Raw genomic sequence first — 18,920 nt, forward strand, 5'->3', positions numbered from 1 at the left:
TTGGCACTCCAGATGTTATGGACTACAGTTCCCATCAGCCCCTACAATTGGCCATGCTGGCAGGGGCTGATGGGAATTGTAGTCCATAACATCTGGAGTGCCAAAGGTTCGCCACCATGGCTTTAGGGTTTTCTGTACTTAGAGGGCCATATCTGTGGGTGGCTCTAGAGCAGGGGTAGGGAACCTGCGGCTCTCCAGATGTTCAGGAACTACAATTCCCATCAGTCCCTACCAGCATGGCCAATTGGCCATGCTGACAGAGGCTGATGGGAATTGTAGTTCCTGAACATCTGGAGAGCCGCAAGTTCCCTACCCCTGCTCTAGAGGGTTCTTTTTCCCCTGAGCTGCTTTTCCAGGGTGTTATTTATTTTATTTCTTACTCTCGCTTGGGAGCTTGAAGTTTTCACAGGTTTCACAGTTGGTTGTGTGTGGGTTTTCTCACAACTGATCAAGGGTTTTTTCTTTGGGTTTCTTTCTTTCTGTGGGTTACAGGCAGTGCATGGGGGATCTTTCAGGTTTTTGAGCTGATTCTTCACCCACCCCCACCCCCCTTCCCTTGTTTTTCTAATGCTTGCTTCTCTGAATTGTGGTGGATTGGGACTGTTCTTCCTTGATTGGTTGCTCTGTCGAGATGGTGGAGTTATATTGTTGAGCATTTCCTGGTGGGTTCAATTTGGGCTACTTTCATATAGTATTCAGGAACGCACACAAGCTCACCTTTGCTGTTCTATCCCGGGAGCCACTGACAATGATGCCCTCTTGACAGTCCACACAGTTCACTTCCTGATCATGTGCCAAGAACTTGAAGCTAAAGGAGCTATTCAGCTTATGAAGAGCAATATTGCCATCTCTGGGGAAAAAGAAAAATGAGAAGTTCCATCTCCTCAGACCAACATTACATGGAATACATGTCAACACTAGAGGCCATCCTGCCAAAGTTCATTTAAGCTTATTCTTTCATTAGCATCAGCAAAGATGTACAAACTAGATTTGAAAGTGCTCCAGAAAGTGGAACTAAAGCTACAGTATGTACACCAATCTCTTTTTCTCAAAATTAATTTACTTCATAACTGCTTTGGGCCTCATCTAGATCAACCCAGGCCAATGTTATGTGACTGGGAGAGTACTTGTCTCTGAGACAAGAGAGAAAGAGAAACCTTTGCCATAGCCCCAATAACAGATTATGCTTGCTATTTCCAGTTTATTTCAAGGATCTGTATTCCGCAGGCAATGGGTGCCTTGGTTGCCTGTTATTGGGGCTGTGGCAAAGGTTTCTCTTTCTCTCTTGTCTCAGAGGCTCATTCCGCACATGCAGAATAATGCACTTTGAAACTGCTTTCAGTGCTCTTTGAAGCTGTGCAGAATAGCAAAATCCACTTGCAAACAGTTGTGAAAGTGGTTTGAAAACGCATTATTTTGCATGTGAGGAAGGGGCCAGAGACAAGTACTCTCCCAGATTAGAGTCCTAGTTTGTCAGGGGCTTCTGTGTGACGAATACAGCTCCTGTAGACCCTGCATCACAATGTCTCTTTCAGGGGGGAAAATATCAGAACTAGGGCTCACCTTCATGTGTTTACATTACATATGTACAAGCAATCTGTGATGGTTTTGGTAGTGACCCTAGCCCAGGCTGAATACACTCCTCAATAAAAAGTTTTAAAATGTGCCCACACAATCTGAATTTTGTAACAATAGAAATGGAATTCTACTACCCCTAAAATTATGCAAACTTATCAAAACTATACAATTTTTTCTGCCCTCTCATCAACCATTACTTCAGTCATCTCTCTTTTTCTGATATTTCAGAAGCCTGCTTCTAAAAGAAAAAAGAAAGCTTAGACTCTTACAGAGCTGTAGGTCTGATGCTCTGCACCCTTTCTGCAGTCCCATAGAATCATAGCAGACACAGTCCTGGTAATGGAGAATGAGCTTGCTTCAGGATCCCTACACAGAGGTTTTATTCATCCCGTTCAGACAGACAGCACAGCGCAGTGGTTAAAGAACTGGGCTAAGAGTAGGGAGCCCTGAGTTCAGATCTCAGCCTTGAACCAGATACTCACTAGTTTTATGTTGGATCACTCATTATTATAGGAATAGTAAGCTATTGTTAATGCTGCTTCGTTTAGATATCAAGTTTATGGTTTAAACACTGCGGCCCTCCAGATGTTATGGACTACAGTTCCCATCATCCCCTGCCAGCATGATGATGGGAACTGTAGTCCATAACATCTGGAGGGGTGCGAGTTTGACACCTATGTATGGATATTTTATGGATTTTACTTGATATTGTAATTGCTTTGTTTGGGCGGGTTTTGTTTGCTTTTTGTTGTTTTGCTCTGCCTTTGAGCTTCAGCTATGAATCTGGCAAATGACCATGGGCCAATCCTGCTCTCCAAAAATTAACTATCTCACAAGGTTGTATGTCAAGTTGCTTCTTAATTATAGTGCCCCTAAAAATTAATGACCTCTATAAGGTCCTATCTTAGACTGACTTTCTCAAGTCTTGCAAACTGAAGGCCATGGCTGTAATGGCAGCAAACACAGCAATCCTCAGACATGCTCACAGGACAGCAGTCAAGTTTAATAAAGAGAGAAGCCTGGAGACGCAAAGCCTCTGACCATAGACAGAGAACAAGAACTACAAAAGAGCAACAGCCAGCTCATGATAAAACACCAGGCCTAATACACATCAGGTGTGCTCGGGAAATAATCATACTTAAAGGAACATACCTCACAGTGTCTTCCTCACTGGGTTATCAAGAGGATGAAGTGATAAAGTGAGAACCAGGTATACCACTCTGCGCTCCTTGCAGGAAGGGCAGGATAAAAATGTACCAGACAGACAGCTTCTCTGAAAGAAGCCAGTCACACAGCACAGAAGCTCTGGAAGAACGTTCTTCCAGTTCTGATTCAAGTGCACCCATAAACAAATGCTGGACATTCAGCCACCATCACCCTCCGCCCCTTTTGCCTGCAACAAAGAACTTACCCTCCTCCGCTGACAATGTGACCATTAGCGAGCACAAAGCGGCACACGTCCTCCTGATGCCCAGAGAAGACTGCATGAGGACAGCGCTGGAAGCCAGTGCGATTGGGACGAAGCCAGTAAGCCTGAATATCTTCTGCTTGGGACACATACAGATAATCGCTATCTAGCTGCATCCAGGGCATTAAACTGGAAGGGAAAACAGTTTTAATATCAGAAAATATGCTAGTTGTAACAACCGTCATCCAGTGGAATTCTTAGTTGTCGCTGAATTTTGGGCCTTTACCATTTCATTAAAACTGCAGCTAAACTTATGCTAATGTTGATCCAATAGTTGAGTTACAGCCTTGTTGGGGGTGCACAGATATATATGCCTACTTGGCACATTTAAAATAAAAGTGGGAGGAGGGAGAGGAATGTGGCCTCCTGCACTGGAGTGGTGAAAATGCCCAGCCTTCAGATAATAATTATTTGAAAATATTGTACAAACTAATTATCTATGTAAGGACAAGTACTGCTGCAGGAGTGTTAGGAGCCAAGCCTAGTCAAAGGTTGGAAGTTTTTTTAAAAAAATGAGAGAAAATACTTCCCGTTGGCCCCAAACCAGTGGTTCCCAACCCCTTCCTGCTCGTCTACCCCTTGGCAACCCATTTCCCTAAAACTGTACCCCGTATTAGCAAACATATTATGTTTTTTTTTCTCATACCCCCAAACACTCTGGTCCATAACCCTGGGGGCAGGCATACTCAAGGCTGGGAACCACAGACCATTTGCATTTAAAAGCCAGAAAAGTTCCCCATCTGTTCTAGATCCAGAATAGAAGAAATCAAAGAAGATGGGAAGATGAAAAAGAACTATACAAAATAGAATTGGAATGACAGTACTAGCAGAAAGGATAAACGAGTAGACAGAGCAACATCCCCGGAACTAATTCTGTCTAGAATTAAAGGTCTCTAAATTATGCTTAACCTAACAAATGCTAAAGCTTATTGAAGACAAAAAATGCAATGGCCTCCAAAGACACACAGCCAATTCTTGTGGCCAATACTAAGGAAAGAAGAAATAGACAGGAGTCACTTGCTTTCGTTTCCATTTGAGGAGCAGTTTCCTCTGGCAACGCCCATGTCTCCAGTTCTCAGAAACTTTTACCCTCTCCTTCACCGGGACACCTTGAACTCTGCAGACAGAGAGGGGAAGAAAAAAGAAAAGTCAGACTTCAGCACCGAATAAGAGAATATGACTGTGTTCTGGTGCTGGAATTACAAATGAGGCATATCCAGCGGGGACATATTTGCCACACAATACCACTATAATATTTGGGAAGGAAACAGGAATGCAACTACATCTAACCTATATAAATATAAATAGAAGGCAGGCAACGTATATCAATACTACAATGGAAAATGTGTGACACCCAGCCGATCTGTATTTGATACCGCTATTACCTTAGTGCTGCTTTGTCTTATCAAGTCTGTGCCATCTGAAAGCATTCACAAATTGAAACACAACCCAATAGGAATTGAAGGAGAGACTGTGGCTCAATGGAAGATCCTCTGTTTTGCATGTACAAGATCCCAGGTTCAATCTCTGGCAAAGTAAAAGGCTCAGAGAGTATGTGATGTGAGAAATCTCTACCTGAAACCGTGGAGAGCCACTGCCAGCCTGAGTATACCAGGGGTCTGCAGCCTGTGGCTCTCCAGATGTTCATGGACTACAATTCCCATCAGCCCCTGCCAGCATGGTCAATTGGCCATCCTGGCAGGGGCTGGTGGGATTTGTAGTCCATGAACATCTGGAGAGCCGCAGGTTGCAGACCTCTGGAGTAGACAATATAGATCTTATTTATTTTTTATTTATTTATTCATTCCACTTTTATACCGCCCTCCCCCAAAGGGCTCAGGGCGGTTAACAACATAATACATACAAGTGGATAATAAGATAAAATACTAAAATTTATACAAGTTAAAATGCAGCGCTCCAAACTTATAAATATTTAAAACAGATGGCGTCTAACCTTTCACTCCTCTGACTCTGAGGGGGGAACAGCGGATCTCAGTTGTTAATGGGCACCTTGATGGACGAACCATCTGATTCAGCATAAGACAGCTTCATACATGAGAATTACACAGAAGGTCATCAAAGGACAAAGTAATTTTACTGTGACTTTTTGCAGACAACTGCATAATGAACATATATGAAGCTACCTTGCACCATCCGACTGTTCCAGTTCAGTATGGTCGGCACTGATTGCTGGCAACTGCTCAGTGTCAGGCAGTCCCAGTCTTTCCCAAAACCTACTGCCGAAGATTTAACAACTGGAAGGTTCAGGGACTGAACCTGTGACCTTGTGCTTATGAAGCACATACTCTACAACTGAGCTATGGCCTTGCCCCAAATGATAATGCTGCCAATAAAATAAAAAGAATATCCAGAATAATGGAGAACTCATGAGCCTTCACTTACACAAATGATCTCAGAGTCACTGGAGAGACCCGAGCACATTTTTGCACAGAAGACCAAAAAACATGAGCAGTATAAAGTCTTTTTTAAAAAAATCCATGCAGTCACTTTTGTGCGTACAGTACATTTAGATAATAGAATTTCCCATTCATGAAACTGTCATCGAGGCTTCCGTAAATATCATTGCCAGATGCAAGCAGACCACTAACATGGACACAGGGATCATACAAATAAGCATTAACACATTTCCACTGCTCAAGTTTCCTAAAACATGCCTACTAGTATGGTCTACTACTAGGTCTAACTGGAGATGGAAAAGTCAAATTCAAGTACCCATTCATCTGCAACGCTTCCAAGTCATGATCTCTCAGCCTAACCCACTTCACAAGGCTACTGTGGGGAGGAGTTAACCACTCTGAGCTCACCAGGACAATAAACAATACACATTTAAACCAATCCTGCAAAATTTTCTCCTGTACCTTTAAAAATACCTTTTATCCATTATCCACTTTTAAAAAATGAGACTACTTTTTAAAAATAAAACTAGTGAGCTTCCTTAAAATAAAGCTATTAAACCATATCTTTTCCAACTTAACGATTCTCCATGAGATTCTGCATCAAATACTCTGCAGAAATAAGGACAAAACCTCTCCTTATTCCATCTCATTTATTAAAGAACTATACTATTCTGCTCATACACCAGAGGCGTTCCTCCCATTGGGCAAAGTGGGCAGTTTCCCTGGGCGCAACCCTGTGGGGGGCACAGGTTTGTCTGTGGGATTTTTTGTATTTTCAGTGTTTTTCAATTTTTGGCCTGCAGAGGGCGCAGTTTTTAGGCTAGCAGCACCACAATTTCAGGGATGTTTTGGGAGACTCTCCTGATGCTATCACCCAGGTTTGGTGAGGTTTGGTTCAGGGAGTCCAAAGTTATGGACTCCCAAAGGGGGTGCCCCCATCCCCCCATTGTTTTCCAATGGGAGCTAATAGGAGATGAGGGCTACACCCTTTTGAGGGTCAGGATAACTTTGGACCCCCTGAACCAAACTTCACCAAACCTAGGAGGTATCATCAGGAGAATTCTTTACTGATACCACCCAGGTTTTGTGAAGTTTGGTCCAGGGGGTCCAAAGCTATGGACTCCCAAAGGGAGTGCCCCATCCCCCATTGTTTCCAATGGGAGCTAACAGAAGATGGGGGCTACACCTTTGAGGGTCCATTACTTTGGACCCCCTGAACCAAACTTCACCGAACCTGGGTGGTATCATTAGGGGAGTCTCCTAAAGATTTCCTGAAAGTTTGGTGCTGCTAGCTTAACAATTGCACCCCTGCCAGCAGGCACCTTCCAAATTTCCCCAGATTTTCCTTTTAAATCCCCCTGCCTTTGACATGGATTTAAAGGGAGAATCTGAGGTCCCCAGTTTAAATATTGTAAGTGATGCTGTTTCAGGGTGGGGGAGAATCAACCCCAAAATCGCATCACTTCCAATGTTATTTAAACTGGGAACCCCAGATTCTCCCTTTAAGGTGGATTTAAAAGAAGAATCTGGTTGATGCTGATTGAAAATGATGCTGTTTGGGGGTGGATTCCAGCATCACTTGTTTAAACTAGGGAGCCCAGATTCTCCTTTGAAACATTGAAAGTGATGCTGTTTCCCCCAATTTGGGGGTACTGGATACAACACCATAAAATGTTTTCATAGCAGTAATAAAACATTTTGAAAGCATTTTGAAAATGTTTTCAAAAAAATTATTTCTGCTGTGTTCAGATTTGTGAATTGGGACATGTTCTATAATGTGATGGTGACTTTGAAACAACCTGGTGTAAAAAATCATTGCTTGGTCACAGTGGGGGAGGGTGGCTGCCCATGGGGGGCACCAAACTCCAGTTTGCCTAGATACGCCACTGGGCGTAGCTACAAGTGGGGTGCGCATTGCATTGGGCATGCGCCTGGGTGGGGCATCAAACTCAGGTTTGCCCAGGGCTCCAGTTTGCCTAGTTACGCCACTGTCATACACAAAAGCTGTTTCAGTACGCTAGCCTTAACTGGCAGCCTTGAAACACATCCTAAAGTTTCTAATTTTGAACGTTCATTTCCCTAACAAACATTAATCTATTTTTCCCCTTCAGTCAAGGAAAAGACCCAGCTTCAAAGCCATCTACAATAGCAGTCATCTCAATGTGTGAGACTTGCACTAAATCCTAATATAGGGGCAAAAGACCAGAACAAACTCTCAGAAGCAAAAACTACCAATACTTGGCCAAGACGTAAAGACAGCAAGGGAGTACCTACCCAAAGTATGGGGGCATAAGTATTTGATTTCTGAAAGCAAGAGAGGGACTACAGTCTAAATTTAGGATACAGCAAATGATAAAGCACAGAAAGAGACTCCATTAAGAACTCTCCGTGAAAGAAAGCTACTTTAAAACAGGCATGTGCAACAGTGGGAGGAATAAAACTGTAGGAATGCTTTTGTCTGGACCCTGTGAATTCCACCACCAGGCTCGTGGGCACCGACCCTTCAAATGCACGGCAGGTTACAGCACTGGAGCTATTGTGGCTGTTTATTATTAACACAAATTTGGGATGGATTTTTGTTCTCATGGAGCTAGAAAGGTGAATTCGGGCTAGTTAACTAGTCCTCACTTCAGTGGTGGTAGCCTAAATAGGTATCAGCGTATTTGGTCACATTCATCCCTTCCCTCCCCACCTGTTGTTTCCCAAGTGAAATTTTTTAGAAGAATAAACTCATTGTGACAGAGGCTTCTTGGGGATACTTGCTAGCACAATATATAAACAACAATATTTGTGACCTCTCACACCATGTCGGGTGGACTCTCAAACAGTCTTTGCTACTGTGATAACATACTGTATTTTCTCTCCTAGTAAGTCAGCCGCAATACTTCTATATATTAATATAGAAAAGGCTGCAGAGGTTTTCTAGACTGCTAAAATAAAGCAGTAGCTAGTTTAGGCCATTTCCCACACAGATTAAAGTCAAAATATATGGAATTCAATTTCCATTAAAGTCCTCATGGGCACACCAGAACATAAAAGCACCTGAACTCTAGTCTCTTCTAAGAGAGGATACTCTCATTGGCTTACAGAGGTCAGCACCTAATGCATTGCTGCTAATACCAAAGTCTCACTGAAATCAATGAGATGTCTGTGCTGAACTGAGTAGGATTTTCTTACCTCCAAAAGGATAAGGAAATATCAACTGCAACCCTTCATTCAATCTTGTACAGAAAAATCAGGGTCTCCAACACAGTGCCCATGGATACATGGACACATGCCTCCCAACACCTTTTCAGATGTCCACCAAGTGTTTTTAGAAAATAGGCAGGACCAGGTGGTTCAAATACCCAGGAAGGTTTTTTATTGGCCACTGGGAATTTGACTGGCTGCTGTTGAAGCAACTATTTATTTTATTAAATTTCTATACTGCCCTTTCTGGCCTCAGGGTGGGTTCTTTTAGTTTTCCACAGCACGATGTGACACAAGAAAATATTTTAATTTTTAAAGGCCTTCTGTTAAGCAGGGCTTCTGCCTGAAATATTGGAGAGCCACTGTTAGATATAAGGATAACCGCACCTCTTATTGTTTGTGGCTGGCTCCACCCCCCTTGGCAGCCATTTTGCAGTTACACCCCAGTTCCTTATGTCAGTATTCCAAAGGTGCCCGCAGGCTCAAAAAAGGTTGGAGACCTCTTTTGAAAATGAAAGACTATATCTTGCTCTCTCTCAGCCAAATCACAGTTGACCACATAGTAAGTTAATTCTTACAGTTAGCAGTAGAAACATGAACTGGGTGCTACCCCCCCAATAACAACAAAAAAAAGTCTGCAATCTGAGATCTGCTAGCCATTCCATCCATCAAGCAGCAACAACAGACTGAATAGAAGATGTCTGGTTCTCCATTAGCTGTGGGGGCTAACAAGGAAGAAAGCTCTTTTCATGCATCAGTGGAGAGAACTCAAAAACCAGAGGGCACAGAATAGATTAAAAACAATAGGCAGAAATGCACAGTAAAGTGCTGCTTTCCAACATTTTTTTCCTATCCTAACAAGCCAGGCTACAACAAATTATACTGAAGGGAGTATTAATCATGGTCTACGACAGGAGCTGGAGGTTCCCTGCAACTCTAACCAGAACCGTTTCTACAGGACAGCTCCTCAAATACTTACACTTTTTCATATAATTTCTGTAATACAGTTGCGGTTTTTTACAAGGATATTGATGCTTACAACCTGTTTCCTCATTATTTTTCAGGAGCACATGAAGCATGCCTTCTACTTTTCCCCCTAGGAATTTAAAGCAACTATTCCCTTAAGCATCTTTTTTGCAGGCACAAAAATGAAAGACGTATCTTTGCCTTCCTTCAGAAAATCAGTTAACAATGGCAAACAGAGTAGAACTGGAACTGTATTGTCGAAGGCTTTCAAGGCCGGAATCACTTCTAGGTGTTGGAGCTTCAGTTCGATGAAATTGCATGTTAGTAGTATTTTCTCCCTGACGCTTCATCAAGCTCAAGAACTGTGGCTGGCATCTTCAGAGGATCATCTTAGATGCAGGCGAAACGTCAGGAAAAAATGCTACTGGAACACGGCCATACAACCCGGAAAACCCACAACACACTTGAACTGGGATTTCTTTTTCAAGATAATTGTTTGTAAGCAGAAAACATGAAGAAGAGTGACATGGTGCAATAGTAGAAGCAAAGGAAGCCTAAGAAGCCAGAACAAGTGCACCAAGGAATGCAGCTACTCTTATCACCGATGCCTCGCCTTTCCCAAGGGATAGCTCTGCTTAAAAATGACAAAGACCCCAAGAGGGGGGAATGAGCCCCCTTGAACAAACATCTCTGTGGCTGTTAATGCATGGAGGAATCTTTAACCTGGCCCTGAGGCTTGGCCAGGCTAGGTTCCCAGCTCTCCTTCTATTGCCTCAAGCTATTTCTCTCTCTCTTGCTCTCTTTTGCTCCTCAATTTCCCCACCCCTTTCCGGCACTTTGTCACCATTATAATTTGACTGCATTCCTGAGCATGTGACCCACTTTAAGCAAAAACACACACAGATATTCATCTCCTCAAAACTTGCCTACAAGTTTACCTTCTACTCTTACCCCAAATTGCAAACTTTATGTCCAGTGAAATAAGGAAGAATTGCAGGCTTTCAACCTGAATATTTTGGGGCAAATATGAATCCTCAACTCCACTTCTTAATAGTGTCAGGTGAGAAGGAAGGAGGGGATGTTATTTATCTTACACATTCCTGCGTAGGCTCTACCCATCACTTCTGACAACTGTTCAGCAGCCACAAACTACACCAGGGATTCAAAAGGGATACTCAACCTTTCCTGCAGGTCAAATGAGAGGAGAAAAATACAAAGCCCTGAAGAGTCAGGCATCATGCAATCACCTGATCCTTACCTAAAGATGCTCCAAGAAATCAGACTCTGCACATATATTCTGATTAAGTCACATCTGCAAAATAAAGCTGACGTCCTATCCTCACTTATCTGAGACTACAAGCTGGTGCTGCGGCTGCTAGACCCCATGGGGTCCCACACAATGGCCCATTCTGTACTGGTTGCAAGTTTTGGGAGGCCCTGGACACAGAGTGTCCAAGAGTCCCCTCCCTCCTCTGTCTCCCAGGCCCCCCACTGTCGCTCACTTCCCACCCAACCACCTATGTGCCCCCACCTGTGCACTGTTCCTGCACCCATTTGCAAACCCTCCCATCTCCCATGCTCACAAACCCTTTCTAGCTGCGCTGGGCAGTCTGTACTGCTGGAAGTACCAGAATAGCCAATGCTGCTGGACAGCATAAACCACAAGGAATGATGGTGTCAAAGCACCCACAAGTGAGGTTGGGGAAGGGCAGGTGGTGGGGTCAGTGGCAGTGGGCCCCACCCAGAGCCCTGGACCCTGGTAGTCTCTGCTCCTCCGCTCAAGTAATGCTGCTGCTGCCGGCCTGGCATTTTGTATCTCTTGCTATTTAACATCTTAATAAAACTAATGGGAGAGATTTCCTCAAGATTAGGAGGTGCCACCAATATGCAGATTAAACCCAGCTCTATTTCTCTCTAACTGAGAAGTCAGGTGGGTTTAAAGAGATTGTGAACAAATGCCAAGAGAAGGCAGTAGGTTGGATCAGGGAAGTTCAATCCAGGACATGACTGCTCTTGATCAACGACAAAACTTCTTGTGAATTTGAGGAGCCAGCCTGTCCAGAAGGGCACTGCACTCTCCCTAAAGGATCAGATTTGTGGCGCTGGGAGGCTGCTGAATTCTGGTCTACTGATAGAGGCTCAGGTTTTCCCTTGAGCACAAAATCCTTTTATCAGCTTCAGGTGATAAGCAGCCATGAGCGTTCCACAAAAAACATCTCTAACCACAGTAATCCATGCTCTAATGGTATCCAAGTTAATATCACTGTAATATTTGTGTGTGTGTGTGGAGCTGCCCTTGAAAACTGTCCAGAAATTTCAACTGGTCCAAAGTGTGGAGACAAGTCTATTGTCAAGAACTGGACACAGGGATTCTATCACCCCGCTACTGAAAACGCTGCACTAACTGGCTGTTTGTTTCGGGGGAGAATTCAAACAGATGGTCTCGCCAGGACAAGATACTTGAAGGTCTTTCACCTGTCATAAACTGCACAACTCACCAGTTGATCCATCCTCCTAAATCTTCTTCCTGCGCTCCTGCCTCCAGCAAGGAATGCACTGGTAACCAGAGACAGGATCTTTCAGTGGTGGCACCTTGTGCCTGAAATGTTTTAGAAGTTCTTGTTCCATTCACACAGATACAAGACAGATAACTTCTTCCCCTTTATCTCCTATTGAGACTTATATCTCCCATGAGACTTTTTCCACTAGTAAATGTACAAGATTTCAAGCCACTTTAAGCAGCCTGTGCACTCTCACCAGCAGAAAAGTTATTGAATTGCCTCCTCCAAAAGCTGGTACTAAGACAACAAATAAGACTAAATCTAGCAAAGCACCATGTTAGGATGTTTACAGAGACAGGACTGCACTTGAACCAAATAAGAGTGCTGGCCTATCATACCCTCTGGCATTCTGCTGTCCCCATTAGGAAGAGGCGGAGGCTTTTCTTATCTATCATTTATCCATCCTGTCACTCCAAAGAGCTCTCTGCTCTGCTGAGTTTCAACGCAGCTCAAAACTATTTCATTATTTTCTAAAGGTCCACATTTAAGCAACAATGTAGATGTTCCAAAGTGAAAGGTTTTACAGAAAGGCAATGCAGAGGACATAATACACATACAGACAGAAATAATTTTGCCCCTTCAGATTGCAGATTACTTGTGGAATTAGTCAAAGCAGTGACCATGTTAGGAAGGAAGATACTTTCATCATATTCAACCTGAAACGTCATCTCTTAATTTGTGCATTACAGCTTGCAATTAGGGTCAATTTATTCTAAAGTTCACAATAAGACAAACAGAGAGACAGAGTTGGCTCGTGGTAGATACCTACGGATAGTGTATGTGAATATACATGAACTTAATTGTATATTACTTGCATGACATGGCTACTAACCAAAATTTTCACTTGCATGACATAAGTATAAACCAAAATTAATGAACCATTTGGGTCATTTGATGCAGTCCTGACAAACACATGTGTTAAGAGCCAATGAAACAGATGACTTCCTTCTCCCTCTTTATTTCCAGACCATTTATCATATATATCATATTTTGAAATGAATCTTCAACAATAACTGAAGCTATAACCTTTCTTGGGGCTATTATTTTGAATGAATCACAGACTAATGCTCAGAGGTCTAGCTGTGCTAGTTTCTTGCAGTCATTCTTGCCATAGTCCATGGATGGCATTAAAATACCATTTGGGCAGCTTGCACACCATGCATTCACTACGCCTGGTTACACCTCTTCCAGTCTATCTACTATCTGGAATTAAGTCCAACTGCATGTATTGCCAAATAAGTATGTTTAAAATCATGGTATTTGTTTAAAAATAATCCATACAAAGTATATGTTTTCACCACACTGGTACGCAATCTCCTACAAGTAGGTCAACAATCCTGCTGAATGTGAAACATCTCAGCGACCCCCTCTATAGGCGGAGCTACCACAGTGTGGGGGGGACAAATGCCCCTGGCACAGGCACGGAGAATCGCTCCCCCCATCCCTCCCCTCAGGCTGCCTCAGGTCACCTCCACAGCCCACAGCAGCCTCTGTGACCTGCAGCAGCCCCCACAAACCAGAGCAGCCTGCTCTTTTAGCTTTAAAAAGGTAAGTAAGGCGTGTTCTGGGGGCGGGGGGCACAGGGGTACAGAAGGCGTGGCCACCATTTCATCCCGGGCGCAATTTTCCCTTCCTACGGCACTGTCCCACTCTGTATATTTAAGAGGAATTATACATGTTATATGAACAATTTTGAACACTCAGCCCCCTATGGGTTCCTGTAAGCACAGAAACAAAGTGCCACCTGCATCTGATCTCAGAGTAAAAACAGCTTTGTTTGGCACAAGGACACACCGTTTTAAAGTGATTTTAAAATGCTGCAAGTACCTGATCAGGATTGGTCCTCAGTGTAGGAGGCTGAGGTGCTCCTCCCTCTGTCACCTATTTCAGCACCTGAAAAGGTGTGAAGTGGGAAACAGGAGCACCTCAGCCCCCTTAGCTACAGGCCTAATCAGAACCTCTTGACATTTCAAAATGGCAGTGATGGCGCTGGGGCAGACTTTTAAGAATGTGGTCATGTCTAATGATTTAGGGACAAAGTAGACATTACCCCCTGCCCCAAAAATGTGCAAATGTAGGACAGCCTAATCAATGTGAATCTGTATTTTGTTAAAACAAACAAACCTATCCCACTTCCAACTGTACTTGGAGCAGTTTCCAATAAACAATATAAACTGCAATAAAATACTCAGAAACAGCAGAAACAATACAGCCAGTTCACATAACCTCAGCCAAGTCAGGAAAATATATTTGTAAGTTCAAAAAACAGGGCAAACCAGAATCAGTGGAAATGGAAGAATAGCTTCCGGTAGTTATCACTTTAAAAATCAGGGCGAAATTAAGCATCAACCAGCAGAAACAAAACTACCTTACACAGCACAAAACTACATTCAGCACAATTTAACGGGAAAGCAGAGGAATAGTCCTTATGGGGGGGATTTGGCAAGAATGCACTGCAAGGCATCGCGCCATTTCTGTGGGTGGTGTGGGTAAGTTTCAGGGTATGGCGGGGCAGGAGGATTACATACCAGCACCAGCCTGTTGCTTTTCCCCCTTGCTACACCTCTGCCTGAAAGGGTGCCATGCATAATTCTTCCACTCCATATGATGGGGTCTATTATCAAAAATCCAAATATACTAACATGTGGTTTTTATATGGGAGTATCTCTAGATCATTTTTACAATGCAAAGGGTAGTGACACTTTAATAGATTATGGACTCATTTAAACATCTTCCTAAAATATACCAAAGCAGATTTCTCTACCTTTTCTGTACTACATCAACCCAAAGTCCTCACTGTTCCATTCAGGAGGATTAGCAGAATTAGAGATTTTGGAAGGAGGGCAGTTATGTTGCAAAGTGGTAGCCAAGGAACCATTTAAAGTAATCTGCTGCTATATATAAGCATCTATACAAACTGTCTTATACTATTGGGTCATTTAGCCCAATTATTTATTACTGAGTAGCAACAACTCTCTAAGGACCTCACTATACCTTCCATTTTCCCCAGGTCAGGTTGAGAGAGATTTTATTGTGATCTTTTATTGTGTAAGCCACCTAAAGTGTTGTTATAAGGCATGAGATAAATATTTTAAAATAAAAATAAATATTGTCTGTGCACTTCCTTAGGCATGCATAGGCCCAATACAGAACCACTGAACAAGAGCTGGGGTTTATTCAGATGAAGGTCTCAGAGATCTATATATATATGTATATCCCCCTGCCTAGAACAACCAGTAAGGTATAGCGGTTTTTCGTCTAGTTCTATTTCCAGGTTCAGATCCCCACAATGCCGAGAAGCTTGTTGAGTGATCTTGAGCTCTTTCAACCTAATCTTCCAAAGATAAAATAGAGGAGAGCCACGCATGCCACCCTGAACTCCTCAGAGAAGGCCAGGATACAAGCATACTGATTAAATAAGTCTCAGCTGACTCACAACAGGTACTATGCCTGATGGCATTTACACCAAATTTTAGTGACTAGAAGCAGCATTTGAATTTCCCTCGCACCCAAGTAAAAAGGTCCATGAGACAAGTAACAATCGGAAATCATTTTAAAATTGAATGCATTTTTATATTGCATTACTGGTATTCTGGAGCGATACACTGGAGACGACAATCGTTTTAGGATATCACTGGTGGGAAATGTACCAGGTCTTGGACCCACCCACAATCAGTTAGAAGAGGCCAGGTCAACAAAGCTACCCAACGAGCTGCCTTTGACAACATAGGTCAAATCTCTAAACTGGCCAGGGTCCCCATGAAATCCTAGCACAGGCCCCTAAACTAACAAGTCTCCCATTAGAGAGATTCAGCATTACGGGGCTCCACGACTATTTGGGGGTCTTCAAGCCCACCACGAGTTCTGCCCTGGACCTCCTCCCAAGCGGGGGGCTATCCAAACTCCTCGTGGGAGTCGAGAGGGCTTCTCTCCCTCCCGCGACTGCGGAACGCCCCCCTCGCCTCTGGCCGTGCGGGCGGAGCCTTAATGACAAAGGCGCCCCTGAGGAGCCGGCTAGGCCGCGCCGCCTCGCGTTTTCCCAGCGAGCCTTTCCCGGCCTAGGCGCTTACAGGTCGGTGCCGAGCGCACTGAAGCCGGCGTTGAGGCAGGATCGCGCAAGGCGCCTCCAGAGCACATCCCGCGAAGTGAAGCGGCAAAGGCGGCGGCAGGTCTGGCCCAGGCGGCCCAAGGCCCGTGCGTCCAGGTACGAGCAGATGAGCAGCAGCAGCTCCTCCGGCAGCCCCCACAGTGGACAGCGGGTCTCGGCCTGCGGGGGGCTGCCTGGCCTCCCCATGGATTGGCCCGGGCCCGGCAGCGACAAACCCGGAGCTGCCGCCGCTGGGCCCGGGTAGGCCTCCGCTGGTCGGGGACGGCCGTTTCTCCCCGCCTGGCCGGTCAGTCGCCGCCCTGGGTGTGTCCCGCCCTCGGTAATGCATGAATGCAATGGCGAAAAGTTCAAGTCTTTCTGGGGCGGGCGACGATCAGCAAAAGGGACAGGAGCCGGAATCCCCCTCGCCCCCGGTCCCCGGGCACACGCATTTTTCTCCCCAGGGAAGATCGTTGCAAATTGGGATCCAGAATATTTTGCTCTGGAATAGACTAGCTGAAGGCAGGCCAAGTGTCATCGTTAAAAATAGACGTGTGGGGCTGAAAGTATGACCAAGGACGGGCTGAGACGGCAAAAAAAAACCTTCGGAAGGGCGCTTCTCACCCTCCCTCTCCCCTGATCCCCTAGCCCTGACAGCAACCATCCTGCAACTTGTTTGGGTTGGGAGTTCCAGGTTCAAATCCCCACTCTGCCATGAAGGTTGCTGGGTATGGTTGGGCCAGTCACTCACTTTCAGCTGAATCTACTTCACAGGGTTGTTGAAAGGATGAAATGGAATGTAGAAGAATGACATGGGTTTCTACAAAGAAGAATAGGGTTATTAAATAACGAAGACTTTAAGTACACTATGATAATATGAGTATCTGCTTTAACAGGATGGTCAGAGCGACAATTCTGAACTTTAAAAAATCCCTGTATTTGTTGAAATAGTACGTTGCCTCAGAAAACTTCAGTCACAGTGTTAAAATCTTAAGTAGAATTGATAACTTGTAGAGACCAACAGCTGAAGCATGAAGGTGCTGACTTCTATCTGCTGAGTAACTACTACATGCACTACCTACATCAACCCTGCTCTAAGGAGCCATCATACATTATGTATTTTGGGAATGTTTTGTATGCATTTAAAATGTTTATCTTGCCATTCCAAAAATATGTCCAACAATAAAATAAAGGCAATTTTGATGTATGAAACAAAATATCCTTTTATATTCTGCAAAATGAAGGATTCTTAATGTGTCCTGTAGCTTATTGATACTCTGGAATAACAAAGGATCCTTTAAAATAAAAATTTCAAGGTGAAAGTAGCCTTGTTCCTTACTTCTAACCAATACAGTTCTATTGTGTATCTGACAGCTTCAAACAACTCAGAGGAACAAACACTCTATGTCGAAGGCTTTCACGGCCAGATTCAACGGGTTCTGGTGGGTTTTCCGGGCTGTGTGACCAGACCATGGCCACACAGCCTGGAAAACCCACCAGAACCAAACACTCTATGACTCCAGAGATCTGGTTTATGAGGTCACATAGAACGGAAATAGTATTTTAAGAAAATGATCCTGTAACATTACACTTTCATGCTTAGGCAATTGAAACAGTGCAGCCTATTAACAAAATTTAAGAGTTATCTTAATTAGAAGATAACATGGGATTGTGCTGGGGCAATAAAGCAAGGGTTGTGGTGTTCCCATTTCATTTAGAAACATCATCTCACAAATAATCATATCACACAGCTTTGTGGAAAATAATTATTTCGTCAGGACTGTTTCAGCAGTGGCACCTCACTTCTGGAAAGCCCCTTGAGCCTCATCTAGCACCTGCCATGCTGTCCTTTAGGCACCAAACCAAAACATTTTTGGTTTTGACCCAACCTTTTAACTGAGTAGTTCCATCGATTCAAGCTGTTTTTATTGTCTGTCTCTAGTCTGATATTAGTTTCATGGATATGATTTTAGGCTGGTGAATCTTGCTTTATGCTGTTTTTATGCTCCTGGGTTGTTTTACTATTATTATTATTATTATATTAAATTTATAACCCGCCCTCCCCCTAAGGGCTCAGGGCGGTGAACAACAGAAGAAAACAAAACTGTAAACATAATAACAATATAAACAATTAAAACGATTTCAGCATATATACAATAAAACCAGGAACCATAAAACAGCTGATGGCATCAGATATTCCTCCATCTTGCACCCACGGAAGGCCGGATGGATTGGGTGTGATGGACTCAGCTCGGCTGGCCAAACGCCTGGCGGAACAGGTCCGTCTTACAGGCCCTGCGGAAACTCAACAAGTCCCGCAGGGCCCTGGTCTCTCTCGGGAGCCTGTTCCACCAGGAAGGGGCCAGGGCCGTAAAAGCCCTGGCCCTTGTAGAGGCTAGCCTAATCACTTTCGGGCCAGGGATCACCAATAGGTCCTCCTCCGAGGAGCGGAGGGGGCTAGCGGGGCAGTATGGCATGTACTATTATTGATAATGCTTGTTCATTTTAAAAATTATTTTATTGTACTATTTTTTAATACAACAGCCATCTTGAGCATATCTTCAGAGAGGCAGCATATTCATTTTCTAAATTAATAGCAAGAATGGAGGAAATTATGTTTCCTTTATATCTTAGACTGTTGGCTGCCACATACA

At 43.9% G+C, this 18,920-nt stretch overlaps 1 protein-coding gene across 3 annotated transcripts in view; it reads right to left on the minus strand.

Moving 5' to 3' along the window:
* FBXW4 (F-box and WD repeat domain containing 4) overlaps positions 1-16,759 on the minus strand; it is a 73,179-nt gene extending 56,420 nt beyond the window's left edge. Inside the window, exons 1-4 of one of the 3 annotated variants that reach the window (XM_048506639.1) lie at positions 16,250-16,727; positions 4,068-4,163; positions 2,990-3,175; positions 718-850 (exon numbers count right to left, since the gene is read on the minus strand). In XM_048506639.1, coding sequence (XP_048362596.1) covers positions 718-850; positions 2,990-3,175; positions 4,068-4,163; positions 16,250-16,473 — 639 coding nt within the window. In that variant the 5' untranslated portion in view covers positions 16,474-16,727. Of the gene's footprint in view, positions 1-717; positions 851-2,989; positions 3,176-4,067; positions 4,164-16,249 lie in introns of all 3 variants that reach the window. The other 2 variants (XM_048506638.1, XM_048506640.1) reach the window with 2 other exon arrangements.
* Between the last annotated feature and the right edge of the window lie 2,161 nt (positions 16,760-18,920).

This window comes from Sphaerodactylus townsendi, linkage group LG08 (assembly GCF_021028975.2).
Source record: "Sphaerodactylus townsendi isolate TG3544 linkage group LG08, MPM_Stown_v2.3, whole genome shotgun sequence".
NCBI classification, from domain to species: domain Eukaryota; kingdom Metazoa; phylum Chordata; class Lepidosauria; order Squamata; family Sphaerodactylidae; genus Sphaerodactylus; species Sphaerodactylus townsendi.